Genomic DNA, 17,596 nt, shown 5'->3' with positions numbered 1-17,596 from the left:
TGTGTGTGTGTATACACACACACACACATACACACACATACATGGGGCATTTATGAAGTACAGTATGGAACTTTCAGATGAACCCTAAATAGTCAAAACAAATGCCAGGGGTCTGCCTTATGTTTGCCATACAGTTGTTTCATTCTTTTTCCTCCCTCAGAAAGTAATGTTTAACTGTAAGTCGCCTCTGCCCATGCTGCTTCAGTCTCTCTGCTCTGTTTGGCCAGATCCAGCAAAATCCATGTTGGCTGAAAATAATCATTTACTGCTTTGTACAAGCAGTTTTTCTTTCATTGTATACCACATCTCAAACTTAAAGGTCATTAGGAACTTTTTTTAAATTTGTAGAATAATGTTTTCCTTTAAAACCAAGATCAGGATTTTTACTTAGGAAGCAATGTTGGTGGTTTGAATTTTTAGTAAGAAGTTTTCAACTGGACAGTATTCTTCTCTATACATTGCTAAGAGAAGCTGGCATGTCAGAACCAATGGCCCTTTTGCCATCTAAAATCTAACTCTGTTTGGTTTGAATGTGAGAGTTTTAGGCTACTCAGATGACCTTCTGACTACAGAACTTTGTATTATTTGCAGGAAAAGTAGTCATTAACAAATTAACATTTGTTCAACAAAAACAGGTAATGTGATGCAATTGCTATTTTCACTGAACTTGATACATTACTGTGTTTAAACATAACATGGGGTCGTAATAAAACCCTAATCTATGCTTGTAAGCTTGAAAAAGTCTCACTATTGTAGGGACTTAGAATAAACAGCAGGCATGTTAACATACAAAATAATTTTTCTTTCTCTTTTATTTTTTTAGATGAAGTTATCACCAATCTTTATTCAAGTATTAGATTTTAATCGCATTGAACTGTTGGTGGGATCATAGTTGCATGACTTGACAGGAGGATCCTTAAATCGTGGGTCTTGAGAGCACTGGCTAGGTCCACATTGACTTCCATAAAGCTACTTGGTATTTGTCAGTCCTTGCTAAAATTTCCTTTGCCTCTTTTTTTGGTCTTCTTGTTGCTGTGCTTTGGATGAGCATTCCCCACAGGTCCATATAAAATCTTGGTCCCCAGGGTGGTATTCGTCAGAAATGGGACTGCTGGGAGGTCCTTGGGTCATTGGGGGAATGCCCTCAAAGGGAATGGAGGGACCCTTCCTGTCCCTTTTTTCTGCTTCATAGTTCAAAATGTGAGCACTTGCTCTGACACACATTCCCGCCATGAATGCTCACCAAAGGCCCAAACCATTGGAGCTACCTGATGTTGGGCTCAAGCCTCCAGAATTGTGAGCTGAATAAACCTTTTCTTCATAAATAGCCTGTTTCAGATATTTTGTTTGTAGTGATACAAAGCTGATGAATACACTTATCTTCCAAAACTTTATTTCCTGTTTATTTGTCAGCTCTTTATATCTGTCTCATCACCCTAAAATTCTGTGCTCCTCATGATTATGTACTCATTTTTCTTCCTCTAACACACTGCAGTGTATCTAGGTGGTCATCCATTTCACTAACCTCAGCCATCATTTATGTGGGATGTTCCTTAATTCTGTTTTCCCTTGGCCTCTTTTTCACTTTTCATGTTCATATGCCTGTCTGTCTACTGAACATCTGCACTTGAATGTGACACTTGTACTCACTACCCAAACTGTGTCCATATAAAATATGCCCCACCTTCCATCTCTTCCTTCTCACATCGATGAATGGCTTTTCCATCGACAACATCTAGTAGCTACATCTACTCTCCAGAGCAGACCTAGAATTCATAGTCACTTCCTTAATGTTCTTATTCCACCCCACCCACCATAACCTACCAAGTCCTCAGCTTCTGTTGAGTTCCTCATTTTTAAGCTTCTTCCTTGCCATTGCTTCAGGAGCTCTTGTTTCATAATAAAATTATTTTCTTTCCTAAGTTGTTGCTAAATTTCTCCAAATATGGTGACCAGCCTTGTTCTAGAATGGTAATCAAACAGAAATGGAGACAGTCCTCAAGCCATGCTTCTTTGCCTGCTCTCCCATGGTTCTGCACAGCCTTCAGGGCCAAGTCATGCACGTCCCCCCACCAGCATGGTTGGTGACAGCCCTATGAGTTCACCTGCTTGTCCTTCCCTCTCCCTGTCATTATCAGCTGCACACCTGCCTCTTGAAGGACCACGTGCTCCCTGCTGCGCCTCCTCCTCCCCCCTCTTTTCCACAGCTTACCTCCCATGAGCCTCCTAAGATGCTTTTAGTTTCTTCAGGACATCATCCTGGGCTGGGCTGGGCTGGGACTCAGTGGTAGAGCACTTGCCTGGCCTGTGTGAAGCACTGGGTTTGATTCTCAGCACACAATATAAATAAATGAATAAAATAAAGATCCATCAACATCTAAAAAAAAAAATTAAAAAAAAAAAAAATCCTCCCAAGCTGGGGCTATTATTGCTCAGCGGTAGTGCACTTGCCTAGCATGTGTGTGTGAGGCACTGGGTTCAATTCTCAGCATCACATACAAATAAATAAAATAAATAAAGGTCAACAACTTAAAAAAAAATTATCTTCCCATTTCTACTTTTCCTATCTCTACTTAACTGCCCCAATGGGAATGTTGATGTCACCAAATGCCTTCTCAATTCACAGAATTTATTATACTTCATTTTAATCTGATTTGTTCATTTTTCCAACTTAGCCTGTCTTATTCATCTTTGTATTCTAAGAACCAAGTACAGACTCTGACCTTTAATAGGTTTCCAATGAATAACTGGGGACAGAAGTTAAATCAATTTAGAGGAAAATAAAATGATTTATTTTTATAAAAATTAAATGATGGTTAAAGCAAACTACCTAATAATATAATAAAACCATAGCATTAAAGCTATACTTAAGTTAGATTTCGTGGCTAAGTTCAGTATACTCCTGTTTTAAAAGTATATCATTGATAAAACTTGCCTAAATTGACTCTAAGTGAAATGCAAGTTCTTGATTGAATCTCCTATATAAGTTTCAGTTGGAACTGAATTATAGTGTTGTATTTATCATCAAGAAGAGTAGCCGAGCACAGTGGAACACGCCTGTAATCCCAGTGGCTCAGGAGGCCCAGGCAAGAGGATTGCGAGTTCAAAGCCAGCCTCAGCAATAGTGAGGCACTAAGCAACTCAGTGAGACCATGTCTCTAAATAAAATACAAGATAGGGCTGGGGATGTGACTTAGTGGTCAAGTGTTCCTAAATTCAATCCCCAGTTCTGCCCCCTGAAAAAATAAAAAAAGCTAAAGTAGAAAACCAACGGCTGAGCTTGACTTGAAGTCACCAGACTCCAAGGCTTCCTTTTTCCCTCTCTTCATGAGAACTGTCTACTCTGTTGTCCACATTGGAATTGGAGTCAGTATAATTTGTAAGGTCACATTGTTAGATGATGTGATGTTCAGGAGGAGGAGGCGCAGCAGGGAGCACGTGGCCCTTCAAGAGGCAGTAATGGTTCCTATTAAGGCATTTCAGAAATGGGCACAGCAGTGTAAAATTGGCATGCATCTCAGCTTCCTTTCATTTACACACTCCAGAGTGGCCCAGGGAATGTTGGGGAATGCTCCAGTGTGATCCCAGCTCAGTCTCCTGAGTTGCTTTTAAGTGGTTCCTCAAGCCGCTTTATACTCTTCCTAGGACAGTGTTTCCATGGGAGCTGCACCTGTGTTGTGGATCCCCCGCCCCACCCCGGGGTCTGGAAATTCTGGAGGCCCCAGAGTGCAGGCTGTGTACATAGGACAGTGTAGGGATTTGATAGAGCTTCCCAACCTGGGCCAACGTGTCAGGCTTCAGCGTAGTCTTGGATAGTGTGTGGTGGGTCAAGGTGTTTCATGAGAAAGTTTTGTTCTCTTCAGTGACAGTATCATGGTTAACTTCAGCGAGATAGAAGATGAATTCAATTTAGCTTGCTGTGCTAAATACGAACCCTGGTGAACTGTGTATTCAGAAGTCATAGGCTATTCTGTAAAGATCATCTGTGAGAATGATGTGAACCTTAGAGATGTTCTTGGAATAGACAGTTGTATTCTGGACAGAGTAGTGAGATGGTATACAATAGTGTAGTCCTACATGTCTCCGAGGATTTATACTCCTGTGTACACCTAGCAGTTGGGTCTTGCTCTCCTACCCAGCTCAAGGGGAGATTATATAAGGACTACCCTGGGTGGCCTAGCCTAGTCACACCTTTATGGAAAAATCTATAAGAACCACGGTGGTCCCAGGGCCCCCTACTCCTCTCAACCACCTACACACATACTAGACATGATGAAGGCCTCCCTGGAAGCCAGATCTAACCTGTGTCATGCTGTAATCTGTGTCATATAAAAGTATGGTGACAGAGTGGCAGTTTGGGATCTGCTTATCATTAAATTGCTGAGGAAAATGATTTTAATTTCTTTTGACCTGCAGGAGCAGTTTCTGTGAAATTATGAGGTGGGCAGGGTATCCTTAAGGCTGGTCAGCAGAGAGGAGTAGTCTTTTCACCCAAGTGTTCAGGCCTAGCACCAGTTCTCTTCTGCAGGCCAAATCGCAGGAGACTGAGAATAAGGAACATAAATGTGGTCCTGGAACATCTGCACCCACTCCTTTAGGTTCTACAGACTGGTTTTAAGGAACAGCACAAATATAAATGGAGGAAATGTTGGGGAGCAGGGCAGTGCTGCATGCCTGTGGCCCTGCTTGGAATTGTAAATAGATACTGGCCCCTGCTCTCCAGGAAAATCTGAATGAAACCTAGTAGTCTTCTAATGTATTGTTCTTTGGTTCTTGTAGTTTTTCCTTTACATTAACAAAATGACAAATGACTATCCACACCAAGTGGCACAAAATAAGAGCAGACATATAGAAAAAGGTACAGAGCAGAGCAGGCCTGACCATGGTCAGCAGTGTGTGTCGTTGTGTACTGGATTAAAACTACCTAGAGCAATTGTCAAGGGTAGGTGGAGATCCCAGAGACCACCTGAGTGTACCCAGCAGCCATTGTGAGCAGAGGCCAGCAGGTGCGCTGAATTTACCTGCTAGTTCCGTTGTTTCTGTTTGTGGACTGGGATAAGGGAATGAAGTTATTTTGGTTTGGGTTTTGTTGGTTGGTTGGTTTGCTAGTTGGTTTCAGTCTTTAAAATCCCCACATGCCTAAAAACTACCTGACTTCTGAAAGGATTTTTTTTTTTTTAAGAGGGAGGTGGGGGGGGCAGAGAGAGAGAGAGAGAGAGAGAATTTTAATATTTATTTTTTAGTTATCGGCGGACACAACATCTTTGTTTGTATGTGGTGCTGAGGATCGAACCCGGGCTGCACGCATGCCAGGCAAGCGCGCTACCACTTGAGCCACATCCCTAGCCCTGAAAGGATTCGATTGTGACTTCTTTTTATGAAGTGTTTGACTTGGTAGAGGGCAGGACCAATGTAGGCAGTTAATATTTGTGGTAGGCTAATTGTTTCTTTCCTTTATGTATTTTATCAGTTCTCTTGAACTTTGATAGAGAAAAAAATTACTGAGTCCTTCCGTGTTGCCTACACCTGGAGGATCAGCTCTGACCACACTACTGGTTTGTCTTAGAACTTGCTGTTCTCCCTGTGGCCACACAGACAGAGCTTGTGCTTCCTTGGCTAACCATATGAGGCCTCACCCAGTAGCACCTGCTTGTGGCTCCTATCAGTCTGCTCCCTGTGCCCCGGGCTTCATCTAACGTGCCATCATGAACTGCAACGTACACACCTCATGTTCCTCCACCCTCACTGCTGATTTCCTCCTAGTCCTGTCTCGGATACATTTCCTACATGAAGCTTCCTTTCCCCTAGTTTCCCCAACTAGTCTAATTGCTAACCCGCCAGAGGCCCTCTATACTCTTTTTGTACTTCCCTGATGATGGTTATCTTTTACTTATATTTTATTTAAAAATTACAGGGAACTATGTTTGAGTTCATATTCTGTGCCACGCTCTGTTCAGTATTCTTCGTGTAAATTTTCTAGGCTAATCTTCCCAACAGCCAAGTAGTTGGTTGCTCTTTATCCCCTTCATGGGTGAGGATGCCCAGCAGCTAGGACATGAAATCATTTGGGCAAAGTAATAGCTTGTTAATGGTGAAGCTGGGATCAATATCAGGCTATCTGACAAATCCTCCTCCACACACTGATGGCACTCATAACTGTTGGCAGAATGGATACACATCCGCTTATGTGTTGAGGGGCTCCAGCCACATTCACTGCAGTCAGGCCAGCTTCGTGGGTCTGCAACCTGTGCAGCTGTATAGAGCTCACCCTTAGAAGGACTCATTAAGCTTGGCTTAATGCTCTGCTGTTATTTTGAAACTTACTGTTTGAACAAGGATACCCACAGGTTTGTTATGTACTGAGTTCTACAATGAAATAGCTAGCTAGTCCTGCTGCAGTCATTTTTATTTTGACCTTCAGAATCCACTATAGGTATAAAATTGACTTTTCTTGAGGGGCACCCATGGTGTATACTAGATTGCACACCCTCATAGTCAGCAGCTATGAAGTGAGGATCCACGTGTCTTCTTGTGGGAAAGGCCGTATTGCCTCAGCTGTACCAGAGCATTCTTTCTTATTGTAAATCAACCTTGTCCTAGGAAGCTTATCAGAACAGCTAATGTAGGTGGTGAGATCGGAAGGCTGGTGGTAGATCTGTTCACAAAGCACACAGTAGGAAGGCATGAAAGACAGAGGGAGAAATTGCTTGGATTTGAACAATTTGTTTAAACTCTAGCCTGGATAGAGCATTCACATTATGTGATTTTGAATCATTTTACAGGAGAAAAAAGGTATTAACATAATTCTAAAAGGATCGGTGGATATATATTGATGAAGACAGAGTGCTTTAGTTGGTCCTGTTTCCTGGGTGGATAGCACTTTAATTGCTAAGTTGTGGTAAAATGCTGTGCTTAATTATGGACTCAGGTATCTAATTTGTCAGTCACAGCTGCTATTTGAAACCTTCTGGATTGTTTTGTCCATCGTTATACTGTTTGCACTTGGGTTACAGAGGGCCTTACCCCCTGGGCACGTCTAAACAGTATTGTCACTTTGGAGTAAAAAATAGGAAACAGAAGTGCAATTAATCTTAAATACTCAGGAAGCTATTTTACCATTAACTACTTGTCCTGGTATGAGAATACTTCTGGAAAACTGAGGAACCCATATTTAATCTTGGACTTTCTCTTCTGAAATGTCCAGCCCTTTTAACAATTTGTTTCCATTGCAATGAAGTACACTTGATATAAATGAAAAACGGACATTCAGTGTAGCCCTTAGAGTGTGGGTGTTATTGTCTGTGCTGAAGACCACGATGTTTTTAGTCAAAAAGCTCTGTTTTTCATTTCTGTAGATGGAGGTAAAAGGGAGCCCCAAAGAATATATAGCATCAGTTATTTTGAAAATTTTTACCTATTTCTTGACTAAATTTTTTAAATGTAAAGGGGAAAATCTTTTGAAATTAAGCTAAAATGTTTAGAAAATTCTTATCTCACAGCCACCAAAATGTTCTTTAAAAAAAATTATTGCTGACATTCAACAGAGTTGAAAGATCTAACAGTAATTGAAAAATTAATCTTCATTCTCTAAACCTGTGTGGGCAGTAACATCAGATATTTAAGGCCCTTAAGACTAAAGCAGAAAGATCTAGATTCATCTCAAAAAAGAAGAAGACCTTACGTAGACCTCGCTCTAATATCACAGATCACAGTGACCATTAAAACAGATTCCCTTTATGAGGTGGGGTGGGGCAGACAGGTTCAGCAGGTCAGCAGGCTGGCTTCTTGTGGAGCCCGGGAGGCACTGTTCCCAGTTCCAGAGCAGTCCTTTGAAGTGCCAGGCAGCCGACAGGCCAGCTTCCAGCAACTACCAGCCTCCAACTGTCTGCAAAAGTGGACTGCCAGCACTCAGGCAGGCGGTGCCTTCCACTCCCTGAATAGGTCTTTTCTCAAATATTTGCATGAAGGCATCAAATTCAGAGTATTTGGAAAGAATAGTAAAGTAGTAAGTCACAAGAGCAAGGGCTAATTCTAAATTTTTCTTTGCCTATATGCATCTAGAGCCATAAAAACATCTGGGTGGCATTTGGTCAGTTGTCATATATATGTTCTGTGTGTGCAAACAGTCAGAAAACAAAGACACTATTGAGTTATATAAATGCCAGAGAGGGATGGGAATGAATGCTGGCCTTCTGGAAATGCTATTTTTTCACTTTGGGATAACTCCAGTAACCAAACAGAATTTTCTGGTACATTTGCCAAATAAAAGAGCCGAGATTGAGAACTAGCATGAGATATCTTAATGTACGTTTTGGAGAACAGGGTAAGAAAAGCAAACTGTAAAGACAAATGTAAAAGTGACACTCTGAAGGAGTCGTGTTGTCACTTGCTCACTGAAGCATATGCATCTCTCCATGCCCCTGAATCATTGTTCATTAGCATTACTTTTTACCTGGAAGAGACTGTGAAAGTCATCAGGACCCCAAATGTTGCATTGGCTCCACTGTTCTCACATTCTACTGCCACCCCCGCCCCGTTTTCCTGAGCATCATCTCTTCCTCTTTGCAAGGAGAAAATGAAAACAGTTAGATAACAAAACTATAGCTGGAGTTGCTCTGTATTAGGGGCATATAAAAGCCAAACTCTTAAGGCAGAAAAAAAATGTGGTATCTTGTTACAGTGGATGTCTGTCATTCCTCAATCCTTAGTCGTCGTCGTCTTTTTTTTTTTTTTTTTTTTTTAATTTACTCTTTCCCTTCTATGATCAGATAGAATGAAGGGTAGTATCTCTACTTTTTTATATATGGTCTATTTTAGAGAAGAAAGTGTAACGCTCATTGAAGGATGAAATATCCTATATATGTCAGTTAATTATAAGTTATTGATTTTATTATTGAGTTCTATAGTTTCTTTGTTCAGCTTTTGTTTGGAAGATATATCCAGTGGAGAAAGATGTGTTTAAGGTCACCCAAAATTATTGTGTTGTGGGCTATTTGACTCTTGAACTTGAGAAGAGTTTGATGAAGCTAGATGCTCTCTTGTTTGGGCATATATGTTTATAATTGTTAAGTCTTGTTGGTGTATGGTTCCCTTGAGCAGTATGTAGTGTCCTTCTTTATCCCTTTTGATTACCTTTAGCTTGAAGTCTACTTTATTTGATATAAGGATAAAAACCCCTGCTTGCTTCCGCAGTCCATGTGAGTGGTATGATTTTTCCCAACGCTTAACCTTCAGTCTATGGATGTCTTTTCATATGAGATGAGTCTCTTGGAGGCAGCATATCATTGGGTCTTTTCTTTTTTTAAATCCAATGTACTAGTGTATGTCTTTTGACTTGTGAGTTTAACATTCAGGGTTATTATTGAGACATGATTTGTATTCGCAGCCATTTTTGTTTATTTTTGGTGTTTAACTTGACTTGGTTTCCCTCTGATTAGTTTTCCCTTTAGTGTAATACCTCCCTTTGCTGATTTTTATCATTGTTTTTCATTTCCTCTTCATAGAATATTTTGCCAAGGATGTTCTATAGTGTAGGCTTTCTAGTTGTAAATTCTTATAACTTCTGTTTATCATGGAAGGTTTTTATTTCATCATCAAATATAAAGCTTAATTTTTCTGGATATAAGATTCTTGGTTGGCATCCATTTTCTTTCAGAGCTTGGTATATGTTGTTCCATGATCTCCTCCTGGCTTTGAGGGTCTGGGTTGAAAAATCTGCAGAGATACGAATTGGTCTCCTCCTATACGTGATCTGATTCCTCCCTCTTGTGGCTTTTAATATTCTCTCCTTATTCTGTATGCTAGGCATTTTCATTATAATGTGCTTTGGGGTAGGTCTGTTGTAATTTTGTGCATTTGGTGTCCTGTAAGCCTCTTGTATTTGTTTTTCCAAATCATTCTTCATGCTTGGGAAATTTTCTGATATTATCTCATTGAAGAGATTGTGCATTCCTTTGGTTTGAAACTCTTTGCCTTCCTCTATCCCAATAATGCTTAGATTTGGTCTTTTGAAGCTGTCCCATAATTCTTGGATGTTCTGTTCATGGTTTCTTACTATCTTCACTGTGTGATCAACTTTATTTTCCAGATTGTATACTTTGTCTTCATTATCTGACATTCTTTCTTCCAAGTGATCTAGTTTGTTGGTTATGCTTTCTATTGAGTTTTTTATTTGGTTTATTGTTTCCTTCATTTCAAGGATTTCTGACTGTTCTTCTTCTTTTTTTCAATGTCTCTCTTTCTTGAAGTAATCTTTTGCTACCTGTATTTGCTTTCTTTTCTTTGTTGGAGTGATCAATTTTTGCTTGTATTTACTCATTTAGGTCATTGTTTAATTCACAGGTCATTATAATTATGAACCTTCTGAACTCCCTCTCTGACATTTCATAAACTTCACTGTCTGTGGGTTCTGTTATTGTAGTATCCTGGTTTGTTTGGGGGTACTTTCCTCCCTTGTTTTTTCATGTTGTCTGTGTGTCTTCCTTTCTTGCAATGTGGATCTGAGACATTACAGTGTCTACTCTATATTCTTGTAGTATATGTACAGATTATCTATACCTCACCTTGATGTTGGGTTTCCAGACCCTGCTGGTGTCCTTCAACTAAAGGTGGTGGTGACAGTAGCCAAGGTAACTCATAATAGTGGAGGTGCCCCAAGATGGATGCAATGTCTTACAAAGATGGGGCTGAAAGGGTGGGCTTTACACTGTCTTTGGGATGTCTGCTCTGAGATGCAGCTACTTCTAGGCACTGTCTGTTGTCAAAAGGGTAGGGGCCATTGCATGGTGTAGGCTATGGTGACGCCTGCTGTTTCCCAAGATGGAAGTGGGTTAGTCTTGGGCTCCCAGGTGGGGGGTGGGGGGTAGGGGGTGGCAAATTTGGACCTACCCTGGGCCTGGATCCTATGTATGTAGGTGTGGGTGGTCCTGTGCTGGAGCCTGAGCTCCAGCTGGTGTCTGTCAGTGGTGGGATGGACCTGGGCCTACTGTGAGCCTGGGTCCCATGCACATCAGTGTAGGTGGATCTCTATTCTTTGTGTTTTTAAGACCAGCACCCAGGATGTCTGGGAAATAGTTTGTGTTCAGTAAATAGTTATTGAACTTGATAAGGTCTTCTGACTCTGAAAGATGAGGTGAGAAGGAAAAATGGCTTCAAGATGTTTAGCTTGAGATAACAGCATAGGAGGGATGGGCTTGGGGCATTAGGATATTGGGGCCTGGAGGAATGGAGCAAACCAGTTAGCTTTTAAGAGGTTTAATTTGAATTGCTGGTGGGGGTGTTCCTTGGAGATGTCTAGGTATCAGTGAGGGAGAACTCTGGCTCTCAACTCAGATTTGCCTCTTGGGCATAGAGGAGCTTGGGAGTTACAATTTTATTTTTTAATTTAATCTCATTATCTATTAGAAAAGTTTCTGGATGTGATTCCTTTATTCCATCTGTAAGCTTCCTATGCCTGAAACCCTATCCTCCCCTGCTACAGATGCTCCTAGGCTCACTGTAGGAAAGGCCTGTTCCTGTGAACCAGGTTCTGTCCCAAGGCTCCCAGACTGTCTTGAGTTTAACTTCGTGTTATGTGCAAAGTCATGTGCCAGTGCAGACCCACCGACAACCATATTACTAGGAAAAGGGTGCCAGGCACAGTGGGACACACCTATAATCCCCGTGACTCATGAAGTTGAGGCAGAAGGATCGCAAGTTGAAGGCCAGCCTCAGCAATTTAGCAAGGCCCCAAGCAATTTAGTGAGACCCTGTCTCAAACAAACAAACAAAAAAATGTTTTCGAAGGACCAGGAATATAACTCAGTGGTAAAGTGTCATTGGGTTCAATCCTCAGTACAGAAAAAAAGGAAGAAGAAGAAAGGAAAGAAGGAAAGGAAACCAACCTTCTCTAAGGGATAGCAATAGTTTGGCATAAAATATAACAGTTTGAGAATCAAGAAGCCTGGCTTATTGTGACCTTAAACAAGTAACTTAGATTCTATTTCCTCAGCTATTGAATGGACTTGACCTGCCCTGTTATAAGAGTTGAGATTTGGGCCAGGATTTGCATTCAGAATAAAATCCTGCTGTTATCAAGGTTGAGTTTATACCTGGTCACAGTTGTCAGCATCACTTATTGCTATCCCTGCATTGCCCCGTTGCCTGCTACACAGTAGAGAAGGTAGAGGGAGAAAATCTGTCTGTCTAATTACAAAGCTCCAGCTTCTACCTCCACAGCCCCTCAGCAGATGAGGGATCCAAAATTTTCGAAAAGATTTATTAGGGCCAGGATACAGTACATCTCTACTGTGAAATGATATAAATTCAGTAATTCTAAATAATCCTAGACACTGAGGTTCTTATATTGGTGATGTTACTGTCAACGGAAATTAGAAATACTAAGTAGCTAAGTCTGAATATTGACTCCAGACTTCGAGTAATAAAATTGGAAAACAAAGAAACATACAAAGAATGTGCTGGTCTTACTGTAGTCATATACTCTGGGAGGACTAGTGTGAGAAATTGGAATTAATTGCTGTGTTAACGTCACTTGGGTTCAATTATCCTCTGTCCTGCCATACTATGAGACTGCATTAGCAATTCAACCAACTTAATTCTGGCAGCTTTTGGAAGCATACATGTTTTTCCGCTGCCTTTTTTCTCCTGTTATTTTTTGACACACCCCACCCCTTCAAGGCAGTTTTCCAGCTGTTCCCTTAGGGAATGGTTTTATGGGGAAGCTTCTTTTGTAGGCTTCCAGCTGGCTTCATTTTCACTATCTCCATGAAGCGCTGCCTTTGTTGCATTTGTATGATATTATCCATCATGTGTTGCCTTGGGATTTTCCCCTTTGAATTGTTGACTTCATATTTTTGGTTTGCACATGCAGGTTGTCTCCTGGTTCAGACATCTATGTGACAGTCTCATCCATGGCTTTAGCAAGATCCCAGTGTCGTAACTCCCCTAGCAACCTGTCTTCATCCAGCGAGACTGGCTCTGGGGGGGGCACTTACAGACAAAAATCCATGCCCGAAGGGTAGGTATGCTATTTGTCCCATTGTACATGGTTCGGGTCAACATCACTGTCTTTCATTTGTATCCCACATGTAAAATTATTTTTACTCAGCCAGCCCAGATCAATTTACATCAACAGTGAAAATATAGCTAACATTCCAGATAGGAAAATGTTTTCATGACTGGTTCAAATCACTTAAGAAATTTATCATTCTCTACTTTCCATGAAGTCCTCAGTGGCAGAGAAATCAAATTGCATACGTTTCTCTATGACATACGTTGTTTAGTATCACAGGAAGGATTTTGTCACATCGTGTTTCCTCCAACAGGAACTCAGTAGAATACTACTTGCCTTGGAGCTTGTATTGCTGTTGATGTAGGAAAAATGATAGTAACATCGAGAGCTTAAAATTATTTCTTCTTCTTTTAAGTCTTCTGTGTTTTGTTGGTTTTTTAAAATCTTTCTTGAAAATACTAAGTGCCCATCCAAAAGTAACTATTTGCTTTGGATAAAATTTACAAAGTAGCCTGGAAATGTAGCTCTTGCAAGGCCCTGGGTTCAATCCCCAGCAAAACACACACACACACACACACACACACACACACACACACAGTAAAAAGTGAATTATATGTGATTTTAGAGGCCACCATAAGGGGAAACAGGATTAGAATATCTGACGCTAGGAAGTAATTAGCAGCAGAACAGTGCATGGCACACACAGGCTGCCTTCACCCAGAGGAAGAGTGAAAGAACCTTCAAAGACTTCCTGCTGGTGTTGCTCTCTGGGGAACTTGAGAATGAACTTGAACCATTTGAAAATTAAATGTGAAGTATTCATAAAAACTACTATTTCTATTCCATATTTCCCCCAAATAAATGTATATACCTTTAACAAATGTACACACTACTTGGATACTTTCTTGAGATATCACTGTGTCACAAAATAAGCATGCTTACTAATAATACCCTCATAATGGGTATTTCCTCTGTATAGTATTTTGATGGTTTTTATAGCCACTAGGTGTGATTTTGTTGTTGCTAAATGTTAATGGTAGAAGAAAGTAGGTAATAAAACCACTATAAAACATGCTTTCCTCATTCCTGTCTCCCCTAGGACTCCCTTAGAGGCCTGCCTAAAATGTACATTTCTTATTTTAATTGCTTCAGTGACAATTAGGAAAAAATTTAGCCTTTATTCATGAGGTTTATGAATTACATATTATTGTACCACACTACAAACCCAACTAATTATTTCCTGTTTTAATTAGATTTTAAATGGCCTGGTTTGTCTTCCAAAATAAGAATTCACCACAACTTTAGTATTAGTACAGCACTAAAATGTAAATGAGTTTTTAGCAAAATAAATAAATAATATTTTTCTATCTCTGATATACTTTAAGTGTATACCAAAAACCCAAGTTGAAACACTAATGTTTTGGTGAATCTTAATGTTAAAATTATGATTCTAATGCCCAGCTGCTCAAATTTCTGTAAATGAGGTAGTAATTATTCAATTGGGTATTTGATAGTTGAACTCTGCCATAGATGGCATTAAGGGCTTTCCCACTGTTTGTGAGTTCTCCTGGCATTGTTGAGTATGCTATATAATGTCTTCTTTACCTGGAGTGATATTGGAAATAATGTTAGTGTTTTTCCTAGATCCCAAGCAATTTTTGTCTGTATCAGGGAGGTAAAAGACAATGGTTCACCATCCAGTCATTCACATGAATTGCTCATGGGCTAGGTTTGGTCCAAAAGTCACCCTTACCATCTACTCTACAACTTACCCCAGTAAAAATAAATGTGTTCAAGTTGACAGTGAAGCTGGAGTGTATGTACTCTGTTTCAGAGTCCTTAATGTTCAACTTGCATGACATCATAACAGTCATCACTACACAGTGGTTGTCCATAAACCATATGCTGCTGTGGTATCTTCCCTCCACTTCAATTGGCTGGAGTCCTGCATCTACATGGTGTGTGCCTGCCCATTCCCTGACTCAAGAAAAAAAGTGAAAATATCCAAATTAGTTGAGGTGTAGTTTATGAGGGAGAAAGAAATGACACTTAGACAACTCGGGATTAGCAGTGAAGTTAATGAGAAAGCAACACTGTTTAAAAGACATGGGGCCTGTTCTACCCTCCTTGGATATGTACTTTTGGATCACAGGCTTTGAGAAGTACTGAGGAGGCAAGACAAGGCCAGAGGGAGACCCTAGGTCAGAGAAGAGCTGGGAGCCTGGGGCAAGCAGCATGGTGAGGATGTGCAAGCTGAAGATGAACTGCTGAGCTGAGGGTTCCACATAACGTTCTTCTAGCACCTCAGAGGAGGGGTTAGGCTTGGCTGTCAGGGCAACTGAGACCAGCAGAAGAAAGCTGCAGAGAAGGTGGTTCCAGCCTATTGTGAGGAAGGCATTTTGGAGCTGGGGGCCAGTGAGTCTTTATCAGCCAAAGAATTGCATTCAACCTCTTTCAAATCTGACTCTGACCCTTGAGCTACTAGTGCTCCTTAGAGGCACTATTAAACTCTTCAAAAAGAGACACAGTGTAAAACTCGGAACAAGTTTTGTCTGCACATCTCAAAGACAAGATCTTTATATCCCTAATTCCCTGGCTCACGCCCAAGTGGAGCATGTGTGAGAGAATTGAAGTTCACCAGGTGAAGTATTTTACAGGGTGAAGGTTAAAGACAGCCTTTCCTTGACATTTATTTAAAAGCAAGTAGAAAAGTATTCAACTTTAAATTCAGAGACTTAAAAAATTAACTTTAGGTTCTATTGCTACCAAAAAAGTAAAAGCAAAATATGAATCCATAATTCTACTAAGAGAAGAGATAGCAGAAACCTTAATTGTGAGTCCTTCTCTTTTTTTTTTTTTCCCACTTTGACCAAAGTTTCCATAAATCAAGGTTTTTGGTTTTAATAATGGCTACATTCATATGTAAGATAATTTCGCTTAGTGAACTTTGTGATTGGGTTTGTAAGTGAGTAGCATTTATGTCCAAGCAAGTAGGGAGATGATATAATAAATACATTACTAAAGTAAATATTTTTATGGCCTTCTATATTTTGCAAATGCTTTATATAGATTTTTTTTTTCCTCCTTGGAGCTCTGTAGTGGAATGGCCATGTTGCACATAAAGAAACTAAGACAAAAGTTCAGTGACTGTTCTGTCCCAATGGGTGTGTCGTTTGAAACCTGGCTACAGTCTTCCTACTCCTAATCTCCTGCTTTTTCCAATATACCACCTGCTGGTCCTGCTTACCCATTTATCAGTTGATTCCAAGTAAGACACCAAAATATGCATTAATTGATGTGGGCCCTGTTGCTTCCTTTGTTGCATAGGTTAGTCAGAAGTTCACTAGTAACCACACATAAAATTGGAAAAATTCCATATGAATGTTTGAATTCTATACTCTGCCTTTTATTCTGAACTGAGTAATTACTTTGCTGATATATATTGCTCAATAAAGCATATACTTTAATTAAGCATATATTATTATTATTTTCCACAAGGGAAAATAAAATTGGCTTACTAAATAGCTAAATTTCTTTCCAGAAATAAACAGTTACCTTTATACATGCCAGCTTACCTACTTCCAAATTGCCCTTCCCAAAGGTAGTTTAACATTTATACATTTTGAAAGTAGTTTCTACATAAGTGATAGCTTTATCTTTCAGACCATAGAGCAAGTACTCAGAAAATACTTGTTCCAAGAATGAATGACTTACTGATTTAACAAATAACTGAGTTAAGAGAAAACTAACCTCCAGAATATACCATTTGAAAGATATGCATAAGACATTTACATTGTGAAATTTTTCCTTGGGCTGTGAATGACCACCTGAGCTTGGCTATAGGAGGAACAGAAGATTCTGGTTTCTTACTCTACATCAGGTTATCTCAATGAGAATGACTCCTGCCCTTGTTAACGGTTAATATTGACAGCATGCATACCTTTCTGAGCACAGTCATGTATATTGAACACAATATGCACATCTGTACACCCATTTACACATGCACAAGGCACATGTAAATGTACAGGCATTTAAGCCCAAGCTAGTAATACCTGTCATCAGATTTAAAAGTTCATTACACACAGGACTATCTTCCCCTTGTAATGAGGTCTGATAATGTCTTTGCCTTTGTTCGGGGGAATCACCACAGGTTTGGAGTGAGCCGCAGATCCCCAGCCTCCATTGATAGGCAAAACACCCAGTCAGATCTTGGTGGCAGCGGAAAGTCCACACCCAGCTGGCAAAGAAGTGAGGATAGCATTGCTGACCAGATGGGTAAGTAATTGATTTTTACATAAAAAGCAAGTGTTTTTTTGATAAGTTCACTTTGACCACCTCTTAAGGATGTTATCAAAGCATTGTTTTATAAAAGATAGCCCTAGTTAACGTGCATTAGGATAAAGTGTCTGTTAACTGTGTACAAGTGAGAGCAATGAATAAGACCTGAGAGAAAAGTCAGGGAATTCTAAATGAGCCCAAATTTAGACATAGAAGGGCCTCAAGAATTATATTTAGCACCAAGATTAAAAGACCAGCCTAACAAACCACTTGGATCCTAAGTGCCTTCCTCCCTCATTTGTTTTTGCC

General features: G+C 40.1%; 1 protein-coding gene across 9 annotated transcripts in view; it reads left to right on the top strand.

Annotated features, from left to right (window-relative positions):
- The window catches only part of Sipa1l1 (signal induced proliferation associated 1 like 1), a 364,872-nt gene that overhangs the window by 312,453 nt on the left and 34,823 nt on the right, over positions 1–17,596 (top strand). For 8 of the 9 annotated variants that reach the window (XM_071607706.1, XM_071607705.1, XM_071607701.1 and 5 more), the window contains 2 exons: positions 12,869–13,015; positions 17,160–17,284. In XM_071607706.1, the coding sequence (XP_071463807.1) occupies positions 12,869–13,015; positions 17,160–17,284 (272 nt within the window). The remainder of the gene's footprint in view (positions 1–12,868; positions 13,016–17,159; positions 17,285–17,596) is intronic. The other variant, XM_071607707.1, reaches the window with a different exon arrangement.

This window comes from Marmota flaviventris, chromosome 2 (assembly GCF_047511675.1).
Source record: "Marmota flaviventris isolate mMarFla1 chromosome 2, mMarFla1.hap1, whole genome shotgun sequence".
Lineage (NCBI taxonomy): Eukaryota > Metazoa > Chordata > Mammalia > Rodentia > Sciuridae > Marmota > Marmota flaviventris.
Note: the sequence above shows the minus strand (reverse complement) of the source record. Positions and strands in the feature narration are given on the sequence as shown.